Source organism: Rhopalosiphum padi, chromosome 4, assembly GCF_020882245.1.
Source record: "Rhopalosiphum padi isolate XX-2018 chromosome 4, ASM2088224v1, whole genome shotgun sequence".
NCBI lineage: Eukaryota > Metazoa > Arthropoda > Insecta > Hemiptera > Aphididae > Rhopalosiphum > Rhopalosiphum padi.
Window position 1 is genome coordinate 32,329,567 of NC_083600.1, and position 27,620 is coordinate 32,357,186.

A 27,620-nucleotide genomic window follows, 5' to 3' on the forward strand; every position below is an offset into this window, starting at 1 on the left:
CACTCAGTTTTAATAAAAAAAATTGCATCCCCCACCGCGAAAACGTTTACCGCACAACCCTCGGACGCGGACGCGGGCATACGACGAGGGTCATCGGGCGACCGTGACGACGTTGACTACGGCGTATTATAATTTTATTTTTCGTTTAACGGCTGCACACACGAGACCATATAATACGTATATTATATTATAATGTATAGTAGGCACGACGTGGTGAATCGTGTTCGTCGCTTCATATCGCTGATTTTATAATAATATCAAAAAATTATGGTTTAATATATACATCACGAGTCCGTCTGAGAATAACCGGAAGTGGCGAGAGACAATGCAGTCGACGCAGAATTTTCGTTTAACGACCGTTTTAACAATGATATTATAATATAAATCAATAATAAGCGTATTTATCTTATGAAATAATAGCCCCCGGTTTAGTCCCACAGTTGGCGACGTGGCATCGATAAAATACTCTTATGAGTGCAGAAATCTGTAAATTAAAAATGCAAAGGTACGCGTGATATGCGGCTTGGTACCATATATAGTCTTCAATGAATTAATAATAATATTCACGGATAAAGTGTTTTAGTTGGAGTTTTGCAGAGCATGTTATTCAAAAGTTTTCTACTATAGCATATTATATTGTTTAATTATTTATTGTAATTATTATATATTGTAAAAATTGAAATTGATTCGTATAGTAAAACATTTTTCAGGTACCTACTGTGTTAATAAGTGTTTATTCAATAATTCATATCGGTACACATAAATAAAATATATAAACGCAGTATAAGAAAATAAGACTTTATGCATGGCGTTTTTTAATAAGTCATTACTCAATAGCTGTATTTTTATTGATATACGTTCGATTAATGCATATTCATTAGGCACCTCGATCTCGGCAATTAACAGAAAATAACGAGTACCAGGGCATTCGTCTACGTTTTTATGCAAATAAGCCAATTATTTAATTTCAAAACGTAAAAAATGAATGCTACGAAAGAATTAAATATTTAAATCATGGATAATAATAAAAAATATATATTTTTTTTTACAGTTGAGTCACATTGTACCATCTTAGTATTTATATGTCTTATATTCTGTTGCAGCTGCCTGTACGAAGGGTATTGAACGGCTGCTCGGCGAAAGAGAAGATGAATCGTTGGCGCATAATGGCATGAGCTAACTTGTCAATGGAATGTTTTACTTTTCACCCACAGCATATTACAGCGATGCTGCTTAGTACCTAATACATTTTTGAAATTTTTTTATAATATAGTTATTGGGTGCCAGTTTTCAAACGCTCATCACGTAATAAAAATTGTTTTTACAGTAAAAAAATAAAAAAATTAAAAAACGAAATTGACGGATGTATTTGTCTAAAGTAATTGTAAAATATTAAATAACAGATTATTATTTTAATTATTTTGTGCAAAACCTTTTTATAAATATTTGAATAAAGGTAAGCGTATAGACGTTTTTATAAATGCAATTTGTTGGACATATTTTATTTTATATTTCTTATTATTTATAAACTAATTTGCTTATTAAAATAAAAATATAATTTATAATAACAGTAATAACCGTAAATTATTTTTTAAATTTAATGTTTTTTAAAATCCATAATTATAAAATAAACCATGAATTTCTTAAAATAGTAATGTATCCAATACGATTTACCGTTATGTTCAATATATTAATTATAAATTATAATGGATCCGATACTCTAATAATAACGTAATAACGCAATACAAATGTTTATTCGATTATAAGATAGTTATTATTTTTTATGAAATGTCAAATCATTATATATTAATTCATTAAAGAAATACAATACGTATTAATCTGAAAATAAAGACACTGACGATGTATCAAGAACCGGTATATCAGTATACAATTGTATACTGAAAAATAAAATAGGTAGGTATAATATATTGTAAAGTTGTACAACATACCTACATAAATATGATTTACCATTAATCTAACAAATGTTTGCAATTTTCTTATAAATAGTATAGATTATTGGGTATACTGAAAAGTTATCATCAGTGTATCGCATCTTATTCACATAATTATTGATCATAAAATACAATCTGTATTATATTATTTTAAATCAATTTTTAAATTCTATACAAAGTTTAAGAGCACTGTCGTCTGTCAATGATTTCAATTATCAAGATGTCCTTGCAAGAATACTTGTAATTCAAGATTCAATTTGAAAGACTTTAATAAATAATAATACCGAAAACAACTTTTTTAATATAACTTTTAAATCTAGGTATAATGTATTTAAAAAGCTATATGTTACAGTGACGTACTGAATAAGAAGACTGATCAAAATAGTACATTTTCATGAATTATTTCAGCATGGCAGCAATTTATAGTATACACATTAATGACGAAAGTGGTAGGTACGGTTACTTTATATTATTTATTTGTGTCCAACCACCATATTATACAAGAAAGCTATCCACTTATGAGGGACACAATTTAATAAAATTAAAATTGTAAATATACTGCACTTACATTTTAAAATAAGTATGTTTAAGCTTCGGCTTCTACAGACTACGTATAAATCAGATTTATAATATATGTATAATGTATATGTATTACAAAATGTTATATAAAATAATTCAAATAAATTAATGTATTTTAAATTTAAAGACTTTTTCTAAATGTTTAATATAAAATATATACCCATTTGTTAAAAAAAAATTGTATAGAAAAAACAATTATAATATCGACATTTTATTTATGTACTGCGTTTTAAAAATTATAAGAAGTCGTGGAAGAAGATTGGATTTTTTACTGACCTTTTTTTGCAGTTGTTAATTTCATACTATTTCAATATGAACAAAGATAAAACCAACAATTCAATTTAATGTCAAAGGAAACCATATTATTACGCATTTAATAAACTCGGTCATTTGATTTAGACAACTATAACGAATCTAACCTAAAATAATAATATAATATACACATTTACTACTGAATAATACATATTCATTTAAACATATGTGTCTACAGTCTGCATAACTCCATAATATACTTAAAAACAATTCAATATTTAATAATTCAATATAATAAATTGATATAACCGTTATAATATACTATAATATATTAAATTAAGAATATTAAACATATTACTATATTATAGGTACCATTATTAAAAAAAAATATATAATAGTACGTAAAAATTCTACTTATTTTTTTCAACACTTATATAATTATACAATTGTATCTGGATATAAATAATTTAAAAATATACATAATACATATATATATATTATAGGACATAAAGTATGTAAAGCAGATATCCAAGCAAAATATTTTCAATCGTAAAATATAAAATATAATTTTATTATGAATGATTTAAACTTGGAAAGTTAGAACATAATAAAAAAATTAGTATTTACTATTATTGTCTGAGAAATAAATGCAGAAAATCAGATTGACAATGTTAAAGAAATATTCTTAAATACTAATATGTTTAAAAATAGTTGTGCAGCTTAAATACAGCTATTTTATTTTGATTAAGCATATAGGTAAGTTCCTTAAAATAATCAAGTTATACATTTTGTACTTAGTTATTACTTATTTCATTCATATAATATAATAACTGTAAAATATTAAAATTTAAAATATTTACAAGTTTATTATACAATTATGTTTATGTTTTAATATAAAAAATGAAAAGTTCCATTAATTTGAAAAATTAATTTATGTGGTTGTGTAGGAAAATGTACTATTACATAATATTATTAAGTAATTTATAACAGATAATAATTTTTATTCTTTTAAAACTTTCTTAGCAATCTATATTCATTCTATAGTAATAATTTGTGTATGAAAGGTAAGTTTTATAATATTTTTATAAACATATGAATATATGATATACTCGTGCTAGGTAAGGAGTAAAAAGAGAGCCCACAACAAGGATAGCTGAATATGAGTTATTATGTGAATTATGTGTAACATAAAATTTTATATTTTTAAACAATCTAACAATTTATAAACCATGATGACTTTCAGTTCATAGATTATTTTATTACCTAATTTAGTAATATTACAAGAATTTTTCAAATTGCTGAAAATGTACCTACCTAGATATTATAGAATTTACTTCACGCTTGCACACGCCAATAATATCGATAAATAATTACTGATTACTGCATGCATATTGTTTAAATATAGCTACATTTTAATCGTGGGTATACGATAGTATGATGACTACCATAATAATATTATAAAAACAGAGTTGAATAATTGAATAATTGAATAATGTTCCTTTGTCAAATATTTGTAATTTTTCATATAAAAAATATATATAACTATTTATATCAAGCTTAAATTTATTTTAAAGAAAACGCAATAATATCGTTAAAATTTATAAGCGAACGAATCAGAAGCATCATTGACAATAATATTTTATGGACGTATGAAATTCAATTAAATCAATTTTAAAGATCAGAACTGTACAATATTTGAATTTCTAATATACCTACATATATCTACTATTAATTTAATATACTGTACGATGTTTGAAAATATTTTTCCCCAATTCAAAATTTGTTAAAATTATTATCACAACGATTTTCACGATTAAATCTTTTATATTTGAATAAAATTACACATAATAGGCAATACTTTCCTTAACGTTTAGGTATATTTAGAGGTAGCTTACCTGCTTTATTTAATTATAAATATGTATGTTATTATGATGCGCATGTACTGTAAATAATAAATAACTGTATACACGGTTATATACAGGGTTTAACTAATATATAAGGTATCTAATTATTAAATATTTAAATATTATAAATTCACAATTTTATAATATTAATGTATTGCAGATTGCAGATTGCAGTATACCAGTATGTATGAATAATTGGTCCAAACTGGTGACAAATTTTTAATATGATTTTTTCCAACAGGTCGTCGAAACGTGCTTTTTCCAAAAAGCATGTTATAGTTTATAATTAAATCGATTATTATCTTATAATAGTAGTAAACAAACTATAATATATAATATGTAATATGTATGAAGGCAAAACAAATAAAGATAAATTAAAAAAAATTTAAAATTGATATTACAAGATTTATGGTTACCGTTAAAATAATTATGAAAATATATTTTGAAATACTATATGGAAGGCGATAGCCATCCCTTTTCCGCCCCATGTTGGGTGCTCTTGATTTTTCGACCTTCGGTATTCGTGATCGCAGTAAAAGTCTTATTGCTTCGGTTTTTGTTTGCAGCTGAATGCATCGACGGCGACGTTATAAACTCTGTAATTTTTATGTCTCGACTCGAAGTTCCGTTCTTTTTGATCACGAACAAGTTGGATTCTGTAGTGGCCGTTGTAGATGCTATGCACCACCAGAATAACTGTTTGTCGAAATGCTTGCGAAACGTGCCGCTCACCAAATATAGGGCAATGGGGTTGATGCAAGAGTTTATGAAACTCAGACAGAACCCAACAATGCGCAATACGTGCCAGAAAGTGTTGTACTCTTCCGTTGACTTGGGGTAGTTGTAAAACCACAGCATGAAAATGTGATGGGGTAGAAAACAGATGGCAAACATCAACACGAAGGCCAGCACAGCTTTAGCGACTTTTTTTCGAGCTCGCACTTGACGTATTTGTCCCTACAAAATGATATACCAACGTTTATCGTTCATACTTTTTGTTGAACGCTTAACTATAAAATCACATACATAATAATATGATGTTATATGAAAACGTTTTAAGAAAAATTGTAAAAACGTCATATCAAATCATACGGTATATGACATAATATATCGCGTACACACATTTATAATTATGTAGGTTTAAACGGCTTAATTTGTGTCGCGATAACGTTAGAAATAAAATATTATGATAAATTGATAACCACACCTGTAGTTCGCCGGGCATGTTGTTGGTGGTGTGCAACAGGTACCGGGCGATGAGCACGTAGAAGAACGCGATGACAGCCAGCGGGACGGCGTAGTAGACGAGGAACTTGACCGTCACCATGACCTTGGGATAGGCGGGCCCCATGTGCTCGGAGAACGGGTAACAGACCTCGAACAGGGTGACGTTGTGCACGCGGAACTGGCGGACGTACGAGAACCGGGCGGCGGGTACGGCGCACGCCACGGCCACCGCCCAGATGGCCGCGGCCACGGTGAGCGTGAACCGGGTGGCGAACCGTCCGCCGATGGACGCGTGCAGCTTGCGCATTGGGTTCACGATGGCGAAATACCGGTCGGCGCTGAGCGCGGTCAACGTGAACACGGACACGCCGATCGAAACGTCTTTGGCCGTCTCCGACACTTTGCACACGGCCAGCCCGTAAGGCCACGTCGGGAACTGTGTCGGACAAACCAACAATATTATTAAAATAGAATATTATTGCGGACAAGTGTCAACGGCTTATCGTTAACGGGCCAAAATCGTGGATTTATTGATTTTATTAGACTTTGATATCGTTTCGACGATCGACATGTCAAGCGAAAACGTATATGATTATGATATGTATTAAAGACCTGCAAATAGCCAGTGTACATTACACTGTATACATTTGGTATTGCGATCATCTAGAATTCTATAGATGTACAACTAAATCCGATTCGCTACCTGATACCATTCTCGGAGTTGAAGGATTCGACTATTTTTATCGCTTCAAAACATGATAACGAAAACAAAAGTATATCGTTGTAATACGTTCGTCTCTTTACTCGGAGCATATCGAGTCCCTCCGCCCAAAGTACAAATTAGATGAGAAGTGCTAACAGAAAATCAGTGTTAATATAATAATTGAAGAATGTTCTCAGTTCTAAAACGCAATGACGGTCGAGACATGAAATCGAATACATTCTTCTCGTACCGCTCAACAACACTTGAAGACGCGCACATAGGAAAAACTATACAGTTATATTAATCATATATCTTAAATAGTTTACATAGAAAATAAATAAATAATAGTATACAATTTATTATTATATTATACGTTTGACGAACTAAAAAACTAAAGGGTGCCTATTTTCGAAAAGGATTATTATCTGATTTGAAATCATAAATCGTTTTAGGTTCTGATTATGGTGGGGGGGGGGTGTATTTATAATGCTATTTTTAAATAATTTATTAAATTCGCGTTTAATTTTCATCTATGCATATATGTTGAGGACAAAATGATTGTGATCATCAATGACTGCAACGTGCATAAATCATACAACAATAATTTGTACATTACAGACGTGGGTATTATACATTGGTAATAATATTATAATCGCGTGCGGTGAAATTCAGAATTCTCACCGTGTAGACGGTAGACGTAAACGGCACGCAGCTGACGATCACCAATAAATCACCGAGCGCCAGATTGATTATGTAAATATTGGGCACGTTCCTCATCTGCTTGTTCCGGACGAATATCAACACCAAAGTCACGTTGCCGATCATGCCGACGACAAATATTATGGCGAATAGTACGGGAACGATGTACGTCTCCGGCCTTTCGGTGTAATCGTAATAATCATTTATTGACAAAGTGCTGTTGGCGCTGCTGATGTTTGTCATATCGACGGCGGCCGTTTTCGTTTGCGGCCGCGATTCAATAGTTTGTACGTAACGACGCACGTCGCACGCAGAGGCTGCAAAACAGTCACCTGTACAAATATAATTATCATAATGAGCACTTTTCATCTGTTGAATATTAAAGTTTGTTTTGCTTATTGTAGTGAACACACAATAATATATCGTCTTATTTTTATAGAACAAATCTGCACGTAGGTACATCATCAAACTTAAATCCGAAACTTTTGATATCGCGGATGAAATTCAAGCCGTACGTTTTGGAAAAATATATACAAAGTATATAGGTAATATAAAAAGAAACTTGATATTTTCTATTTCAAGAAAAATTTACGAATCATAAATATTATGTTTTGGGTTTTTTCCATTATTTTTAGTTAAGTTAGATACCTAAGGGCTAAGATCTTAAGTTAAATCAAAAATAGAATTTATCGTTCTTTATTATGAAGTATTACTATATTAACTGCAAAGTATAAGGTAATGCATAAAAACATATACATTACGTTAAACAAAAATAATAAACAGAAAGTAAAATATCCATCGATTTGCAAATTTAGTAGTTTTTTTTTGCGAAACTCTGTATATTACTAAACTATATATAGTTGAAGCTGGGTTCGAATGAGTACTGCAAATTTAATAGTATGGGTGAATTGATAAATAAAATTGGTTTCATTAGGTATTGGTTTGTATAGCAGTTGGTATAATATGCAGAGCAAAAAATTGAAATCGATGAATACTTATTTGAAATATTTTTCAATAAATAAATAAAATAATTGAAATAAATAAGCTACGGTGGTCTGTTTCTAACGTTAGGATGAAAAACAATTTGTACGGCAATGACATCTATCAACTACGACAGCTATACGTCCATACGCATTATTTTAATAGCCCTATACAATACCGTACCAGATTTGAGGGTCCTTCTGCCCGGTACAAACAATATATTTTGAAGGACTTCCCTTTTGATATAATTTGTACATGAGTATTTCATGTTTAATTAGTTTTGAAATAAGTGCATAAAATAATTTTCATTCAGATAAATTTCTTAATGTCTGCAGTTTTGAAATAATAATAATAAAACAAAATAGTACAAGTACATCTCGATTGATTGATGTAATTTATTGTAAAAGAAATTAAGTGAAACGTTTACCTAAATAGTAAATAAACCTATCTATTATTTGTAATATCTACCCACTTTGCATTAATATCATTACAAAATAATATATTTAATTAACAACCAGACGCGCAATTCCAATGAAAAAACAACTGAGGGTGCTGAAGTTCCTCTATCTTTTTTTATAATGTTATTTTGAGGTTATGGATACCTATTTCTATTAAAATCTAAATTAACATGAATCAAGTTGCTGATGCTAATTTCAAAATTGGAGGTGCTAAGCACACACAAGCCCCCCTCAAATTTCGCATTGTTAACAACAAAACAATACTGTGCATATATAGTCGCATAGACTATAGTATTATTACTTACCCAATAAAATACAAATTTTTATTCGTACTTCCAGTTAAAATATTAATAATGGAAACAAATTTGATGGTAAATACTCAACTAAATAGACAACTAAGATAATATTACTCATAAACAAATTGCAGTTGTGTTGGTGACTTATACGTAGACTTTTTGTTGACACTGAATTATTCAAAACCATGAATAGTGTTTGTGACTTTAATAAGTCTCTATTGAAAATGCCAAATATTATAAAAGTATACCATATAATTATTATTATAAAACATTATACCATAATAATATATGCAATATGTATTCATCATCATAAATTCGTGGTTTGATTTATTACTACTGCTATAAATAATAATCAATTTCTTAAATTATTATATTTTTTTTGTGATAGTAACCCAACTTCTTAAAAACTTCTATTCAAAGGTTATTAGTTTATTACTATTATTAGATATTTCTTAAACTTTTAAAGCTTGGTTAAACAATTTTAAAGTTAATTATTTACGTGGAAAAAATACTCTTTATGTTTGTGGTGTTGTAAATACTATAGAAATAAAATTGAGATCTTCTCAAACGCCATTTTTACAAAGTAAATATAAAAATCGATATATTTTGAAATGTAGGGTGACTAATTCCAAAAAACACTAATTTTACAAAGAGGAATGTTGATAAACATTTGTTTAACTCCGTAAGTGTAACTCTAATTGCGCGTACATCACTTATAGTAGGTACTCAGTTGAATTAAATTTTGATTTACAACTAGAGAACGCGTTCTTATATACGTAATACGTTGTATGATGATAGTTCATTATAATACTAAAATCTATAATATTTGCAAGTAATAGTCTCTAGATAAGATAAAAACGAACACCTACTTACTGAAAAAATATATTGTCTACAAAAGTCAAAAATACCGTAATATAATTTATTCATTAAATGTTTGAAATATCTTACGCGAATATGAATTTATGTAGTGTAAGGTGTAACTATAGCTAAAATAGTAAAGCATAAGGTTTAACCAAATAATAACGATCTAAAGTGAATCGGTCAATGTCAATCGTCAATAACATTGCAAGATTATTAATCATTGCAGACAGGCGAATTGTATACGTTGCGCGAAAGTTCGATGTTATTTGTATGAAAATATGAAATATCGAGTCTCATTTTCACACTAAGCATTTTGTGTTTTATTGATGTTCTTTCTCTCTCTAGTTTTCTCTTTCTGTTTTGGTGTTTTACTTGCTACACATACATAATAGCCAATAGGGAATAGGTAAGTAATTGCATCGGGAAAAAATATGGGATTAAACGTCAAATGTGAATTGAGATTTATATTATGTACATAAGCGTGCGCAGGTTCCAAAAGTAGGTATAGTGCCCATATATTATTATCGGCCCTTGATATTAAAACTATAAAACTTTTTTAAACATTATGTGCTTTTAATACACATATAATAGAAAAATGCAAGTTGCACAATACCAACTTAATTTCTGAGAGGGCAGTCGTGATATGAGGGAAACGGGGTAAACATAATATAGAGCTCATAGAGATCTAGGACCTATATAGTATTATGTTGGTACCTATATGTACTTATTTACTATTTAGAATGTATAGTAACAAACAGAATAAAAAAATTCATTTTGTTACTAAATAATATCTTTTTCTGTTAAAATTTCGTGTATTAACCTAAGAACCTAATTAAAAGATAAAATTAATTATTTTAATTAAAATTAAAAAATACCTAATATTTATTTAAAAGAATATTAATACAATAATATAACATATTATTACCAAAATATTTAACAAATTTGTAATTAACAATTTATTATTGTCTGTATTAGATTAGGTCCAGCTTATTATAGCGAAAATATTTACGTAATATTATTTATATGTAAATACATTGGTGTTGATTATATTTTATACAGCTCTAGAAACATGTATACGACTAATAATTTATACAATTAAATCAATTATTACAAAACAAAAACTACTAATAAATTTGGATTTGCTGGCTTCCTATAGGAAATGGTTGAAAATACCAAAGTATTGATTGGAAAAATAAAGTTTTCTTCGTTGTATTCTTATGCTAAACAATTTTATTTTTTAATGAATAACCAACTTTAACTTATAGTTATTTCAGAAACTATTATTGTACTAAGTGAACTACCTAAACCATGAATACGATAAAAGAATTTACGTCGTGCCTTGTGCGGATCAACAAATGTAAGTATTATTGATAAACTTTGTATAGAAATGTTTTAATGGGTTAGTCAACTAATTAGTAGCTTGACAGATCGATTTTCAGTTAATACACGTATTATAAATTGATAATAGATACGTACCTATATATTATAATTCGAAAAAAAATTAGAAATCAATCCGATTTAGAAAAATATTTAAACACTCTACTGATACGATTGTTATTGACCGCCAGAAAGTAATAGCTCAACCATAGGCATATGCAAATATTTATGAAAATATTGTAAGGTCGTTGAATAAGAGAACATAGAAGATTGATGAAAAGCAAAAAGTTAATATTAAAAGATCAATCATAGTAATAACGATCTAAATACTAGTGAACATAATTTTTGTTTTAAATGTTCTAATAGAAACTGTGATTATGAAAATAATGATCAAAACAATAGTGAACAGACTTCAAAATTATCAAAAGGAACATACTTTTTTGATTGTTAAAATTAAGCAATATATAATAATACCTACCTATTTATATTATATTATTAAAAATGTAATACATACTAATATTTATATACAGATTGTTATGTTTAATATGTGCGTTATGCCCATAAATTGCTCAATTCTTTAAATAAGTACTATTCTACTTTCAGAAATGTATAGTGTATGAATACATTTCAATCATGTCGTACACTGTAATTTTAAAAAGTTATTAAGTGAATTAAAATTATTAAAAACAACTAAGGTCATCTTTGGGACAGGATCATTAAGAAAATTTAGATTATTCGGATGTATATTAAATATGTGATAAGTACTTCAAATTTAATGAAAAAAAATATTGTTTAATATAAATTTAATTTCTTTGTAAACATAGTATTATACTTTTTTTAGAGATCAATAACTAACATTTTGGAGTATAGTTCAATTACTGATATGATTACAATAAGGTACATTCCAAAGATCCTACAAACTATAAAAATATGAGTACGTATATTATAATATTTTATGTACATCTGAAAAAGTAGGTATTAATAGAAAAAAAAATATCTTTATAGGTACAATCGATAGATAAAAAATATACTGGTATAAATAATTTTGGCCATTCATTTTAGTAGAATACTATGATGTAGACTTCCCACCCCACTCATATATATTACATTTTAAATGATTGATAGTTTACATTAATAATAAATAAATATAGTTATTATATATGCAAATAAATTGTAAAGGTACCTTTGAGAATCAGAATAGCAATATATTCCGTGAAATGAAACACCCCAATTAATGCACATAGACTAATTGATTTCAGAATTAAATCAATTATTTATGAATATAAAATTATTATTAACACAGTAAGAAATTAATAACATGCTACACTAATTTATCAAAGCCGAGGCAACAAAATATTTCATAGTTGGGTATCTAACAGTATAGGTCATGTACTTATGCACTGTGGAGTCACAGGAGTTAGAATTCCAGATAATTTATATGAAACTATTAAGGTATAAAATATTTATTGATATAGTTTGAGCAGTTTAATTTAGTTAAGTCTCTAACAAAATAAACATAATTATAAACATTTATGCAAACTTATATATACATATAATAATATATATAATAATAATATTATAATTCATTATATTTATATTGTATTTATATTTACATATTAATATATTATATTATGTAATAACTTAAATTGCTGATTCTAAAATAAAAATAATAAAACATAAAACACTAACGCAATACTCTGATACACATATAGATACTTACCTAAAGGAAAGTATTACCCAAAACATGTCATTTATAACACGATTTTTCTAAATTTTTTTATGTAAAAATAATAAAACAACATAGGTATCTATAATTATTTAATTATTTCGAATCTAAATATCAATTTAAAAATACATGATATTGCCATTTGAAATCTTTGACTCATCACTCACATTATACGTAACATGTAACAACACATATACGGAGGAGAGTTATTAAACTTTATACAATTATTTCAGAATAATTACCTTTGAATAAAAAAATAAAAATGACTAACTTTTACCTAAAATAGTTTATTAAACTAAATTTTAATACACAATTAGAAAAAGATTATACAGTTTGGAAAAATTTGAAGAATATCATAATAAACTTAATCTTTTATACACCTAATTTTCAGAGTTTTTAAGTATATACTTTAAAACCATATTTTAAAATATTATACCAATGTATAAAAATATTAATGTAAACATTTGGTTAAAATTTAAAGTATTTATGTATATTCATTTTTCAATTTCAACAAGACTTTTTATCAAAAATTTCCATTTTCTCTATTTTTTTTCTCAATAATTATAAGAATTATTCTTATAAAAGTGTTTAAAATTTTTAATAATGACCTCCTAATCCTAAAAGTACCAATTACTTATACTTTTCTACTAAAAAAGATATTGAAGTTGAAAATCAAATCATTTTTCTTCTATATAAATTAGTAAAGTATCTAATTGTGTACACACGAAAAAAACATATCATTGTAAAATTGTAAAATCAATTCATTCATTGCTCTACATAGATACTAAATTAATAAATTTAACAAAAATATACGTATCTACTATCTACTAAATTTAATTATTAGTTAGGTACCTAGTAACAATTTAAATCCGAAAATAATCATATAGATTATTCGTATTTGAGTCTCCTTGAAGATTGAGTGACAAATTAACAATTTTTAAAAACTATTAAATGATAACATTTAAAAAAATTAAATTATTGAATGACAATAGCCGCTATTATAAGTAATATTATAGTATATAGTATGATACAATAAATTATATAAATACTAAAATACCTATCTAAAATAATACGTATTTAAATTGTTTTTACGTATTATTTATTATTAATAAATCTATTCTTATCAAGCCAATTGTAAACAATTTTAAACTCCAATACCTTACGATAAAATTATCTTTAAATTTAAATAATTAAAAATGTTTGACAGATGATTTAAATTTTTATTTTTCAGTATGGTTATATAATTTATATTTTATAACAGTGGTATTATATAATAGTATGTATTAATATATTATACTTACCAAGTTAATTTATATTGTAATAAGTAAACAATATTGTTAGTTCCGGCAAAGATTAAAGAAAATTTTGTCGTTTTATTAACTGGCAATAGTATACTGTTCAAGTTATATGGGATAACTTTGGTAGAGCTAAACCGAGAATTGCGCAGACCCTTGGCCGAGAGCCCCCGAACACTTCCGGTAGGAATCGAACACTATATAGTATATAATACACTATATTATATACAATATTGAGTTACGATTGTTATTTTCACATATTTTTTCAACATTTAACATTATACAATAACCGTATAAAATATAAACAACATCATTTATCGTATTTTCAAATAACTTTGGATAAATTGGCATGTTTAATATTTTTTTTAAATGTTAATATACTGTAGCTATTTAGTACTATTATACTATATTATTGTAAATATAAAGTATAAATTTATCATAGGAAAATGTATATATAATATAAAATATTATTATAACGTCTTAAAAAATAAGTTATTATAGTTTTGAAAAAAAAATGTCTACATAACCTATAAAAATAAAAAATATAATATAATTATACTTATACTTATACTATTTATTACCTACCTATATACATTTTTATGATATTTTAAATTTATAACTAATAATAGAAAACATTTTATGATATAAAAATAAAAATAAATACGGAATAAAATATGATAGGTATTAGGTATAATATAAACTCTTTAATATAGGTACCTACTTTAAGTTCTAATGCAGTAGTAAATATCTATTGACTATCGCAGCTTATACATAACCGACACCACATACTTATTATTATTAAGAAATAATTTCGTTATTTCGAAGAATTTTGTCAAAGTTTGAATTAGGTAATTTATTAGATTATGTTAGATTGCGAGTATATAAGAGGATGATTTTTAAAAAAAATTATACCTATGTATTTTTAATATTTTTAAATAGGTACAATAACACCTTATAATTAACTTTCAAGTTTTTGTCTAAACAAATTATTTTTATTGACATTTTGTTTAGGAAAGACCGGGAAGAAAAACTAAATAATATTAAAAATATTTATTAATAAGTCAAAAAGTCATAACATTTTAAAATTATACCATGTGTTTAAAATTATTATTTGAATATTTGGTGAAAATCGTTAGTATTTAAAGTCATTGGTTTTTGAGTTGCGTCAATAATAAAATATCGACTTAATCAAAACCTGAAAATTTTACATAAAAGTTTCCGGTTTTCCTTCTATTTTTTTCGGTTATTTTGAAAATTACAGGGAATTTTTTACTTATAACATCACTTCCTCCTACTCTCCCCCTCCCAAAAAGTACTAATTAAGTACAATCTGTTACTAAAAACCACTCTCAAAGTTGAAAACTGAAGCATTCTTTTAAAAAATGATCGCAGAAACAAAAAAAATAATTTAAAAATCAATATGTCAAAATCTAAAACAAAATGGGTAGCCACAAAGAGATTTATAGATTTCAGTAAATACGATTGTACAAGAAGTCAAGAAGTACATAACTGGCTAACTACTTAAAATAAAAAAAAAACGTAATAAATAATCTCAAAATACTATTTTAATAAAGATTATTAAAATAACATTTTTGTAAGATTATAATGATTATATTCTTATATTAAACGGCATATCTATTAATTCTTATATGCAGTCTTCGACAAAGTATCTGGGCATAACTATGGATAAAACATTGACATGGTCACACCACATAATATTAAAACGGTAACAAGCAAACATCCGGCTCCGTTTACTTCACCCCATCCTAAAACTAAAACTTAGTCTAGCACATAATATGCTCGTATACAAAAGTGTAATCAGACCATTTAGGTCGTATGCGCGGGATACAAATATGGGGACCCGCCAAACCATCTAATATTAGACCATTACAGTCATTCCAATCAATAGCTCTAAGAATAATCAAAAAAGCTCCTTGGTACTCAACAAATCAAGGTCTTTATAAAGACCTCCAACTATTAACTACAAGAGAATTAGTAATAAATCATTACAGAAAATTTCATAGCAAACTAAAAGACCACCCTAATCCATTAATTCATCAAATTTCCTTCTCAACTATCCCAAACAACATCACCCATCGTCTAAACAGGGACTGGCCTCGTATGATAATACTGCGGGTCAATAAAAAAAAAAAACTATTAAATAACAAAATATATTAAGTTATATTGAAGGTGCGGCTAGTGGGTTTTTTCCTATTCAAGTGTTCATGTCGTTGTTCTTTTATTTATCTAAATTTCCTATTATGTAACGCCACCACAGATTAATTAATAAAATAAAAAAAAAGATTATATTAAATATTTTTAAAAATAATATTGTTTGTAAACATATATATTTTCAGAATAAACTAGCATTATAAAATGTATAGGTAATTATCATATCTGTTTTAGTATTTTAATTTATACGATTGCCTTGAACTTTTTTTTTTTTGTTATTAGATGAACGAATTAAGACTCGTATTCTTTTTAATTTGTATGCTTTACGCGAAAAAAATAAAAAAAAATATGAGAAAATTAATTTTGTTACTTACTTGGGTACTAAATGTAAAATATGAAACTAACAAAATCTTCTGAATAATATAAGATATACTTTGGTTTTCTCATCAATGTTTTTAACTTTGAAATTACGTGATTATATTGAACATTGTGGAATGATCACAAATTTATATTCCATCTTTCTGTATAGGTACTGTGTGACTTAAAATGGTTTTAACAATCTTTCTTAACCTGAACTAAAAAAATTAATTCGTTGTCGTATGAGACCCTAGAATGGCTAGAATAGAATAACTTGATAGGTAATGGGTACCTTAAACAATTTTAAGTTAGACAATTGAAGTGTTAAAGAAATTTAAAAATATTGTTTCAAGTTACCTTAAAATATCGTAAGTGACTATAAAATATAGTCTATAGTAATAAATAAATATAAAAAGAAACTTCTACATAAATGCATGTCACCTTCGATTATTTTGGTTTTTTGAAGATCTAAAATTGAAAAAAAAATATTTTTCTTATACTTTCAATTGAATTAATGTTCTTTTAATAAGTACTTACTCTAAAAAATATTAAAACCTTTATAATTTGATATACTCCATAATCTTTTAGTGGTTATTACAAAATGGTTAAAATTATCAAGATTTTTTATTTTTATTTCGATTTTCTAAGAAATATCACTTGATTGATGAGAATATTTAATATTACAAATACGCAAAGAATATTTTAATCCAAGAACGATTTACGATTATATTGATTAAAAAAAAAAATTCAGACTGTTTCAAGTAACCCATGCAATTAAGTTAAATATAATAAATTTGTAGTTGGTTAAGTAATGTGAAAATAAAGATAGGTAGACAGGTAGTAGGTACTCATAATAATATTATGTTTAAAAAGATTAAAGAACAAATTGTTAAGTGCGAATAGAAAATATAATATTATAATGTGCAATTTACTGTTGAGAGAATGATATTATTAAAGATAACTATATAGCGAAAAATCAATATATTTATATATCTAGGTATAGGTAAGTAACACATAATTTTAAATAAATGACAAAAATTTCGGGGGTGGTATTCTTCTAAGCTCAAAAGATTTTTAAAGACTTGATAACTTCAACCAATAACTATTAAGATTTGGAGCACAAATGTAGTTAGATTTATCCACATTTTTGGTACTTACTGATTATATTACCTATAATATATTATACACTTATATATATGTCATAGATGTATACAATAGAACATCAATTTGATTAAACATTCTTGCTTCTTTGAAATGATAATTACACTATTACGTAGAAACTTAATATGTTGCAGCAGTTATAGATGACTACAGCTATTAGTACCTAGTACCTACACAATAATATTAGATTATTATTTTATCGATAGAATACAAAAATATACTGTCATAATTTAGGTGAATTCAGGGGCATACTGATACTGATACTAAACCTTGGCCCTTGCTGCTCCTGGGATATAAATATGTATATTTTTTTTTGGTATGGGGGGAGGGGTGCCTTAATAGTTTATTTTTATGTTAATTTGGTAGATATGGGCCAAATAAAATTTAGATATTATTAAATAAACACAAATATATTGTATCACTAGTTTTTATTTACTATTTTTCATCTGCCATCAATACTACATATATGCATTTAATAATATATACAAATATACCTCCAAATAGCAGACAAAATGTCAGAGTGTCCACTATTTAGAGGTTTAATTATATTGTTAAACAGCACTATAATAGTTCTTCATAATAATTTTAGAACCACCAAGGTCAAACTTAATTTTCAGTTATACTTTTAAGTATAAAAGTCAACAAAAATAACCATTTTATAATTATAGTTTTTATTTGTGATTTTATGTCAACAATATAATAAAAATAAAATAAAATAAAATAACAATAATAATTAAAATAAATAAATGGTGTACATATAGATGATCTTAGGACTTAAATGTGTAAGCGACAAAACAATTTTTTTTTTGATAAACTGATATCAATGTAAAAATATACTTTAATTATGAGTCATACTATTATGTTTAGAATTAAGATTTTAAATAGTTTTATCAAATAAAAAAATAAAAAAATAATTGATTTAAAATTGGAAATCTTCAATACTTTATAAACATAGAAAATTTCAATTTCAAATTAAGTGCATATTAAAATATTAATTTTAAATCACTCAGTAATGAACATTATTCAAAGAAAACCAATCAATATTGTTCACATTTATATGGTTATGAAAAAAATAAATACTTTACCTACTAGAATAGTACATTAAAATATTTAATGTTAAATTGCTATAAATAATTTGATTGATGCTGAAATTAGTTTTTGAAGATTGAAAGCTTGTGCACTAAAGCATTGAATACATAAGTTTTCAAATTTATTTAAAATTAAGTGAAGCTAAAAGTTGTTGACCAGTAGCCATAACCATTGATTTAATTTGATTTGCTTGGTTGATTTTTTGACAAGTAATTACATATGTTTGATACTCATCATGACCTATATCTGTTGAGCTATCTTCTGGTAGTACACTACAAAGATCCTCGACACACATATTATGTGACAAATACTCTAACATATCTAAAAACAATATGTATATAACATTAAATAAAAACAAGAGTAAATGAAAGTATGTTAAATTTTTACCGTGTAAGACTTCATGATATTTAGATTGATTATCTATATCTGATTTTGATTTTTTTTCTAGTAAACTTGTTGTATATTTCCATTCAGATGTTGACTTTAAATAGTCCTAAAACAAAATTATTGAGTGTTGGTAATTACATATAAACAGTAAAATCTTACATCTATTAATATTAAACAAGTATAATTATTACTTACAATAGAGTATTTTAGAACAGCCTGAGGACACTTATCTATGAGTATTTCAATTGTTTTCGTAGTATTTTCAGAGGCCATGATCTCCAAACTTAATGATGGCTTGCTCAATAATGGGAGAACTTGTTTTATGTCTTCTTTGAAATCATTGGTTAACCAGTTAGTGTAAAACAGGCTTTGTAGTTTTATTAAATTTTCATTGTTGCTATTATAGCATGGCAGCATTTGTATATAACCTGGTATTTGTGAATTGTAGATATTTTTCCAGTCTTTGGCATTAGTTTGTGTAACATTTTCAGAAATTGGTTTTGTGAGATCTGTCAGGTATTGTCTAAATAGAATCTAAAAACAAATAAAGTAATAATATTATTGTTAACCAGGAGAAAATATTATTTTACCTTGATGGCATCACAGACATATTTCTTGTTGAGATCTGGTGTTTTGTCATGTCCATAAGAACGAGAAAAATGTAATTCGAGAAATCGTTTGAAGACTTCTGTCACATTTGTAGAGTACATATGAGATCCAATGTATTTTTGAAATGCTTGAATAACTTTTCGGAGTTTCATAGGTTGACCAGAAGAAATTATTTCTGCGAAACCATGAGCAATTAAAATTGGAGTTTCTTGCATCAATATTAGTGAAAATTCAGAAAATGAAGAATCCTGTAAGCAATAATGGTTATAAGTATATGATATTTAAATGTTAATTAATTAAAATACTATAGTATATTAAAAGTTAATCATAAATATTAAACAAAATAAAAAAAAACCCAAAGAGATATGAGATTATATTACATTTAGTAGATTGTACTTAACTTTAAAATTTAAAGATAGTTTTAAATGTTTTATTATATTGTGAACTAAGAAATAATATTTAGGTAATTTACCCAATAAAATTTCTTTGAAAATATGAAATATGAATTAAAAATATTGTACATAAATTATTATTAGAGGAAATACATTCAATGTATATTATATAAGTGATAATGCTTTTAACAAAGAAATTAGTCTTTTCAAAAATGTTTGTTTGAAAAAATATTCAGTTTTTATTTTAATGAATGCTCACAATAAAATAATCAATCTGTATAAAAATAAAAATGGTAGATTTTTTTTTTAAATATTAATAATTGACTTTTACATGAACTTACAATGCACACATAACTTAATTTAATAAAATATTAACAATAATTTATAATATATTCTCCTAAATTCCTAATATTCATTATTAATTATGTAACGATATAAAATAGATTATATATTTTGAATAGATATTACATATTATATAATTTGAACATAAATACATTTTTTGTATTAATCATTTAAAAAAAAAAAATTAAATTTAGACTTTACTCACTTGTTCTATTAATAAATTGGAATAGGTATTGCAAAATTGTACAAATGATTTATTTGAAATTTCGTCTGCTTCGTTATACATTTCTGAGACATCCTTAGTTTCAATGTTAGACAATGAGTATAAGAATAGTAATGCAAATGTTAAGGCACCTTTCCATTCATAACTAGACAAAAATATGAAACAAAAATTAAAGTCCTCATTGTATGGAACTATGACTATCTTTATAAATAATACTTCTATTGTTTTATTTTGTATTACCGCATTAATATATCACAATGAATTAATTTATGAGTGGATTGTAAATAAATTATATAAAAATAAAATACAAAAAATATTTACGTCAATATTTTAATTTGATACTTATAAGATCATAATATGTAGGAACTATAGGTTGAATCACATTAAAAATGTATTCTTTTATTTGTGGTATGTTAATGAATAATACTGTAATACAATTTATTTTGGGTACCTGGCTTCTAAATTTTTTTTAATGTGTTTAATAGCATTATTAAGTGGTAGTTTTCTGACAGACTTCTCAGATAATACAAGTTCAGCAATATACAATAAATCACAACTTCTATCGGCTATCTTAATCCCATACATAAATGTTTTTAAATCAACTTGATCAGTATGATCATGTATCCATGAACTAATATAAAATTTCAGTGCTGGAATAGTATTCACTGGGCGTTTTACCTGAAAGTAATACAATTTAATTTCAATAAAAATCTTACTATATTTAATATTTTGATGAAAATAAAAATATTTTCACTAACACGTTTGTACATATCTTCTAATTGTTTCATTCGTATAAATATATCCATTGGCAACAAATTAGCTTTTTCATAAAGTTTGTAAGACCATTCCCATCCATCTTTTTTAAATCTTAAATATAAATGTATCAATATTATTTAAGAAGTATGTTTATACATCTATTGAACTTACAAAAAATAGTGGTCAGCCACAAGGCAGCAAAACTTTTTGAAATCATTGTTTCCCAAACGAGCAGTACCACAACCACGATATGTATAATTTTCTACAATATCTGATATATTTAAAGCTTCTTTCATCAAATGAATGTACTTATTTGGAGTTTTGAATCTAGAAATCCTTGCTTTGAATGTAAGAACTTTACATATACTACTAGGAGTAGGCAGCATTAACATGTAAAGTGTCCAACTATTGTTCACCCTAGCAGTAAGTTAATAATAAGTTAAAATATTAGTGTTTGAATAATAAGTAGATATATTTTTAATTATTTTTACTTATTGTCTTGATTTGGATTAGCAGAAGTGAAAATAACCAATTTATTTTCTAAAAGTACCATGTCAACTATACCCAAAAATGGTTTATGACCAATAAGTGTTACACGTTCAGATAAAATATGCGACTAAAACATAAAAAAATTGTCAACTAATAAAATATAAAAATTAAAATATTTATATAATAATTAGATTAAAATCACAAAACTGTAATATTAATAATTATTATATGTACCGGAGAAGGACTCGAGGAAGGAAACAATCTAATTGTGTAAGTTTCTAAGCTAGCAGTAGTCAATACATGCAGTACTGAACGATCCATAAAAATTTTAACAACAGGTGACATAAAATTATAAACAGTAATGCATTGTGCTGGAGATATCTATAATCAAATAAATTAACAGTTATATAAGTACACTATATAAAAAAGTATAAAATTAAACTTTCATAAATTCATAATTAATATTATATACCTCTACTTCATTTTTTTCATGTGTAACAAGAGAATGAAAAACAAATGCTTCTTCTTTTAAACTTATTAAGCAGTTAACACATGTTAAATGATTGTATGTTTCAGTGCGGAAACGAGGAAAATTCCATTCTAAAATATACAAATAATACATAAATTACTTGAATGCTCATTCTAATATTAATATAAGCTATCATTATTACTTCAATAAAGTTTGATCAGTTACTTTTAAAAAATAATCAAGTTCTTTACTCAGTACTCAAAAAAAAAATGTAATGCAATTACTTTAATTTTCAATAAAAAAAATAAGTATATATTTATAATTTCTTATTAAACATTAATAAATTAACAACCAAGCTAAGTGTAACTAGTAAATAATTTAATAATTGAAATAAGATGCCAAACTAAAAAAAATAAAATATTTAGAAGAATTAATTATTAAACATAGATATTTATTAATTAAACTATAAAGTATAGTGCACATACATATGTTGTCCAAAACAGAAACATAATTAATTTGAAATAATATAGCATTATTGTTTCTGATTAATTTAAAAAATGTACTTTAATTTTTGGTATACTATATAATATAATTACTTATAAAAAGTAATTTCTATTAAATTTTTATTACTTGGAATTAATTTATTAAATATAGTTTTAAACAAATTAGAAAAATGATTATTTCTTATCAGAGTTAATTCTGATTGAATGCAGAATTTTGTAAATATATTCAGTGTGCTGAGTGTGTATATATTTTATTACTCAACGCATCAATTACCTAATACTTTAGATGTTTCATGTCGCTTATAAACCAAGTGTAACAGCACGGATTTTATACATTCATTTGTGACATGACATCTGCTCAAATTTAATTCAAGTTGTAATAGTATTTTAACTGTCCAGTTGATAGGTTCACTCCATGGCTACAATAAAAAAAACATTTTAGTTAGGTATTTAATATATATATATATATATATATATATAAAAAAAATAAAAATATTTCATACATCAATTGCTTCAGTTTCATTTATAGTGATAGGTAGAGAAGCAATATTAAATGGAGCATTTTCTTCTTGTTCTACCAATGCGCTATCATCAAAACCAGGGGTCATCACCATAATTGGGAAACAATTTGGGTTAACAAGTGGCCTAAGGTAAGTATCAGTTTTTGATTTAATTAATTGATTTAAATCAATAGGTCCAGATGGAACTTCAGATTGCTCAATGTATTCTTGGGCAGTATTCGTTTTCATAGAACTAGTCGTTGAACTCCAATCAGACAATTTTTTAGAATCTAAAAATGAAAAACAAAGTATGTACATAAATATTTTTATAAATACATATTATTATAATATTTTACTAGTTAACAATACCTTTCATAATTTGAAATACTTGTACTCTTTTTTCTCCAAAAACAGCTACAATATCTTGTTCTATTTGTAAATCACAAACATTAAACTTGAGGTTCATAATCATTGGCCATGTATCGAAATCTAAGAACCGTAGTCGAGATATGTCATGTGTTTTTATTACCATTCTAAAAATACTAAGTATACATTTAGATGCAATAACAATGTTTCCTGTTTCCTGTAAGTTATAATTATTATTTATTAATATGTTTTAATTAAAAATATTTGTAAATGTTTAAAAATGCAGCATACAATTTGATGTTTTTATCTTAAGCATAATACACTCATGCATATCCAATAAAACGGAAAATATTTGATAACTGTTATTTTTACATCTAATCTAATAGATATTTTGCAGAAGGTTAGCTATAATTGTGAAATATTGCATAGGACTGGCTAAGTTAAAGGTTATAACTGTATAAGTAATACTACATTCATATTTCACTATTTTATGAGAATATATAATATTTAATTTGTGAGAGGAGTCTTGTGTAACTCTAAACGGTTATTTAGTAATTAATATTATGTAACAAAACAATACAAGTAAATATCCATCACAATGAGGGATTTATTGTAAAAATCCAAATGACAGTTCATATTGTGAACTTTGTACTTGATTCTGATGTACAAATTATGTTATTTGAATTAAGTGTTTTAATATTTTACTCAGACCAAATCCTTAATATTTTCAAAAATTTGATTGATAACTTTAGATGCATAATGATTAATGAGAAATAATAATATAATAACCTAAATATTATCACTCTTTCAACAAGTTTAGTTATAATTGTTGAGATTGTAAAGGAAATGAACCAATACTTAACTCATTATCAAAAAGTGTATGATACATTGAAACATATAGAATATTTATTTTATGATATTCTTATGTATTACCTGACAACAGGCGAATGCATTTATTGTTGTAGACTTGAAAGGGATCTCAATCATATCCAATGCATTGTCTCCAATTTGTGACCCAGTAGGTGTCACACGTCCAGCTATTCTGGCTCTTAATGGTGGAGTTCCTTGACTGCATTGCTCCCAGTTGCAATAAACTCTCAAATACAGTGCATCATCTCCGGACCTCTTTTGCTTCGTTTCTAGAGTGGCGATATAATTACCGGAAGCACAATAAGATAACTGAATTACTTGATCGACAGTAGGGATTGCATAGGTAGGCTTAGCCTCATCAGATAAATCTCGAACCTCAATGGCATGATGAGCCAATGCAATCAACAACCTAAACCATACACACAATGTATTTTTGCATGATTGCCGAATAGTTAACACACATAGTACCTAATACTGTACTTCGGTAGTTTCAGAAGTTTCAGTAGTAATATTTACCTATTTGGAGGAGCCGATGTAAAAGCGACTGGATCGGCACAGGTATCTACTTTTTGACCTTCGAAGTTGTAGGCCGTTATAACACGAACCATTGTACAACATTTATATTTATTATGGTATTTGGTAAACAAAATTAAAATTGTTATAAGCAATAAGGCAATTGCCAATTTTAATATTTTAAAATTATTTTCAATTCAATCATTTCAATCTAAATAAATAATAATCTTATCAATACCAACGTTATCAGATAAGACAGAAGGGTCGCCGGCAAAATTTGGAACGAATCAGTCGAAGTCACGGTTGTAGAATAGATAGCAAATTCTACCCATAACAACTATGATCGAAGCCGTAGATAGGTGACAACAAGAATATTCTTGATGAAAATCCATTCTGATGAAAAAAGTAAAATTATTTATTAAACACAATAATAATTAATATTCATACAGATAACGAACACGAAGATTAGACTAGTGATGGGTCAATGGGTCATGGGTGATTCTCGAAAGTTGACCGATCTACGCATCGATCTGAAAAAATTGGAATAGTATTTGATAATATGATATCGTTGTTGCCAAAATAACGACAATTTATACATCAAATTTTACCAAAATATAAACATAATTTAATGTAAATATCATGTATAATACACAAAATTATATTTAAATAAAAATATTTTCATATAAATTTTGTAACAAAAATAATTTTATATTTTATATTATATATCAAAAGATATTTTGCATTTATGCAACTATAAAAGTCTGATTAATTTAACTATACATTTTTAATATTTACTGATAAATTCACTAAACGTGAGTTGTGATATGAGACATGAATATTGGTTTTTTATATTGATGTTATAATTAGCATGACAAATACAAATAATTCATTTTTTGTTCAGAAGTTTTATTAAATTAATTTAATAAGCACTTGTAGTTTACGAACAAATAATCAATTTTAACAATGCTTATTATACACAACAAATAATATTATTTCTCTTTATGTATCAAAAGTTTATTTACGTCATATTTATACATCTATATAATATTAATTATGAAAAATATACGATTCGATCTTTACAATATTGGATCGATTCAAAAGTTCGATGATTTATAACAAAAAAATCGATTCAGATCGTCCATCACTATATTATATTATCTTCAAAAAATAATATTAAAATGTCACGAATAACGAAATAACAATTAACCTCTGGTGATACGGGCGTGTATAATTATTTGCCAGTCTGTTTTAAATAACATGCTGTACATTATTTTGTGGTTTTTTTTCATATTTTATTAAGTAATCCTATCTGTTAGTTATTATGATAATATTATAAAATAATCACATTAAGAATGTAAAAAAAAAATAAATTTTTTACTTTCATTATTTGTATAATATATCACATAATAATATATAACATTAAATATTTAATAATTAATATAATATTAAATATTATTATTATTATTATTTTAATAGAAATCAATTACCCAGCGCGCGCAATTATATGGTCTGATCATGAGCTACTATAAATAAGGTTAAGAATTTAAGATTTACGATGGTCTATTTTGATTTGTGGACTCGTGGTATAGACATGGTAGGTAATAGGTCTATGGCCAATTATTAAATTAATAATGACAAGATTAATAAATGATCTCTCATACATTTACGTGTGATATAACACAGAATAGATTAATATCATTTTATAATATATATTCAGTTCCCCAGAATAGATGTCCTAGTTATAACTTTGATGAGCGGCTCTGGTGGTGTTAGACTGACACGATGAGTAGTATAGATACCAATGCTGACTACGCGAGTTCACTTCTTCAACTATACTCATTTAAACTTTAAATTGGTACTTATATATTATTATATTAATAATATATATGATATATCCAATTAACTACCTATTGGTTCAAAATTTGATTTTTATACAGAGAAATTTCACGGAAAAATATTTAAAGGGATATGGAATTAAAAATGTATTTATGTAGTCATAATACGTAGTACGTATATATATTACTTCAAACAATCAACATGGATCTTGAACTACGAACCTTTATACATTGTGATTGTATATTGTCTGGTATAATATTAGTGTTGATAAAGCGT

General features: G+C 26.1%; 2 protein-coding genes across 2 annotated transcripts; both read right to left on the bottom strand.

Moving 5' to 3' along the window:
- Positions 1 to 4,932: 4,932 nt before the first annotated feature.
- On the bottom strand, positions 4,933 to 14,400 carry LOC132930784 (neuropeptide CCHamide-1 receptor-like). Its single transcript, XM_060996828.1, has 4 exons — positions 14,317 to 14,400; positions 7,299 to 7,648; positions 5,895 to 6,350; positions 4,933 to 5,644 (listed from the first exon to the last, which is right to left on the bottom strand). The coding sequence occupies exons 2-4, from the start codon at positions 7,557 to 7,559 to the stop codon at positions 5,138 to 5,140; spliced, it is 1,224 nt and encodes a 407-aa protein (XP_060852811.1). The 5' UTR covers positions 7,560 to 7,648; positions 14,317 to 14,400; the 3' UTR covers positions 4,933 to 5,137.
- Positions 14,401 to 18,648: 4,248 nt separating this feature from the next.
- On the bottom strand, positions 18,649 to 26,070 carry LOC132930062 (uncharacterized). The gene is made up of 16 exons (XM_060995717.1): positions 25,512 to 26,070; positions 25,059 to 25,404; positions 24,129 to 24,342; positions 23,763 to 24,049; positions 23,534 to 23,678; positions 22,760 to 22,887; positions 22,522 to 22,668; positions 22,290 to 22,414; positions 21,970 to 22,215; positions 21,801 to 21,909; positions 21,494 to 21,720; positions 21,025 to 21,187; positions 20,067 to 20,333; positions 19,672 to 20,010; positions 19,477 to 19,582; positions 18,649 to 19,410 (listed from the first exon to the last, which is right to left on the bottom strand). The coding sequence occupies exons 1-16, from the start codon at positions 25,601 to 25,603 to the stop codon at positions 19,211 to 19,213; spliced, it is 3,141 nt and encodes a 1,046-aa protein (XP_060851700.1). The 5' UTR covers positions 25,604 to 26,070; the 3' UTR covers positions 18,649 to 19,210.
- Positions 26,071 to 27,620: the final 1,550 nt, after the last annotated feature.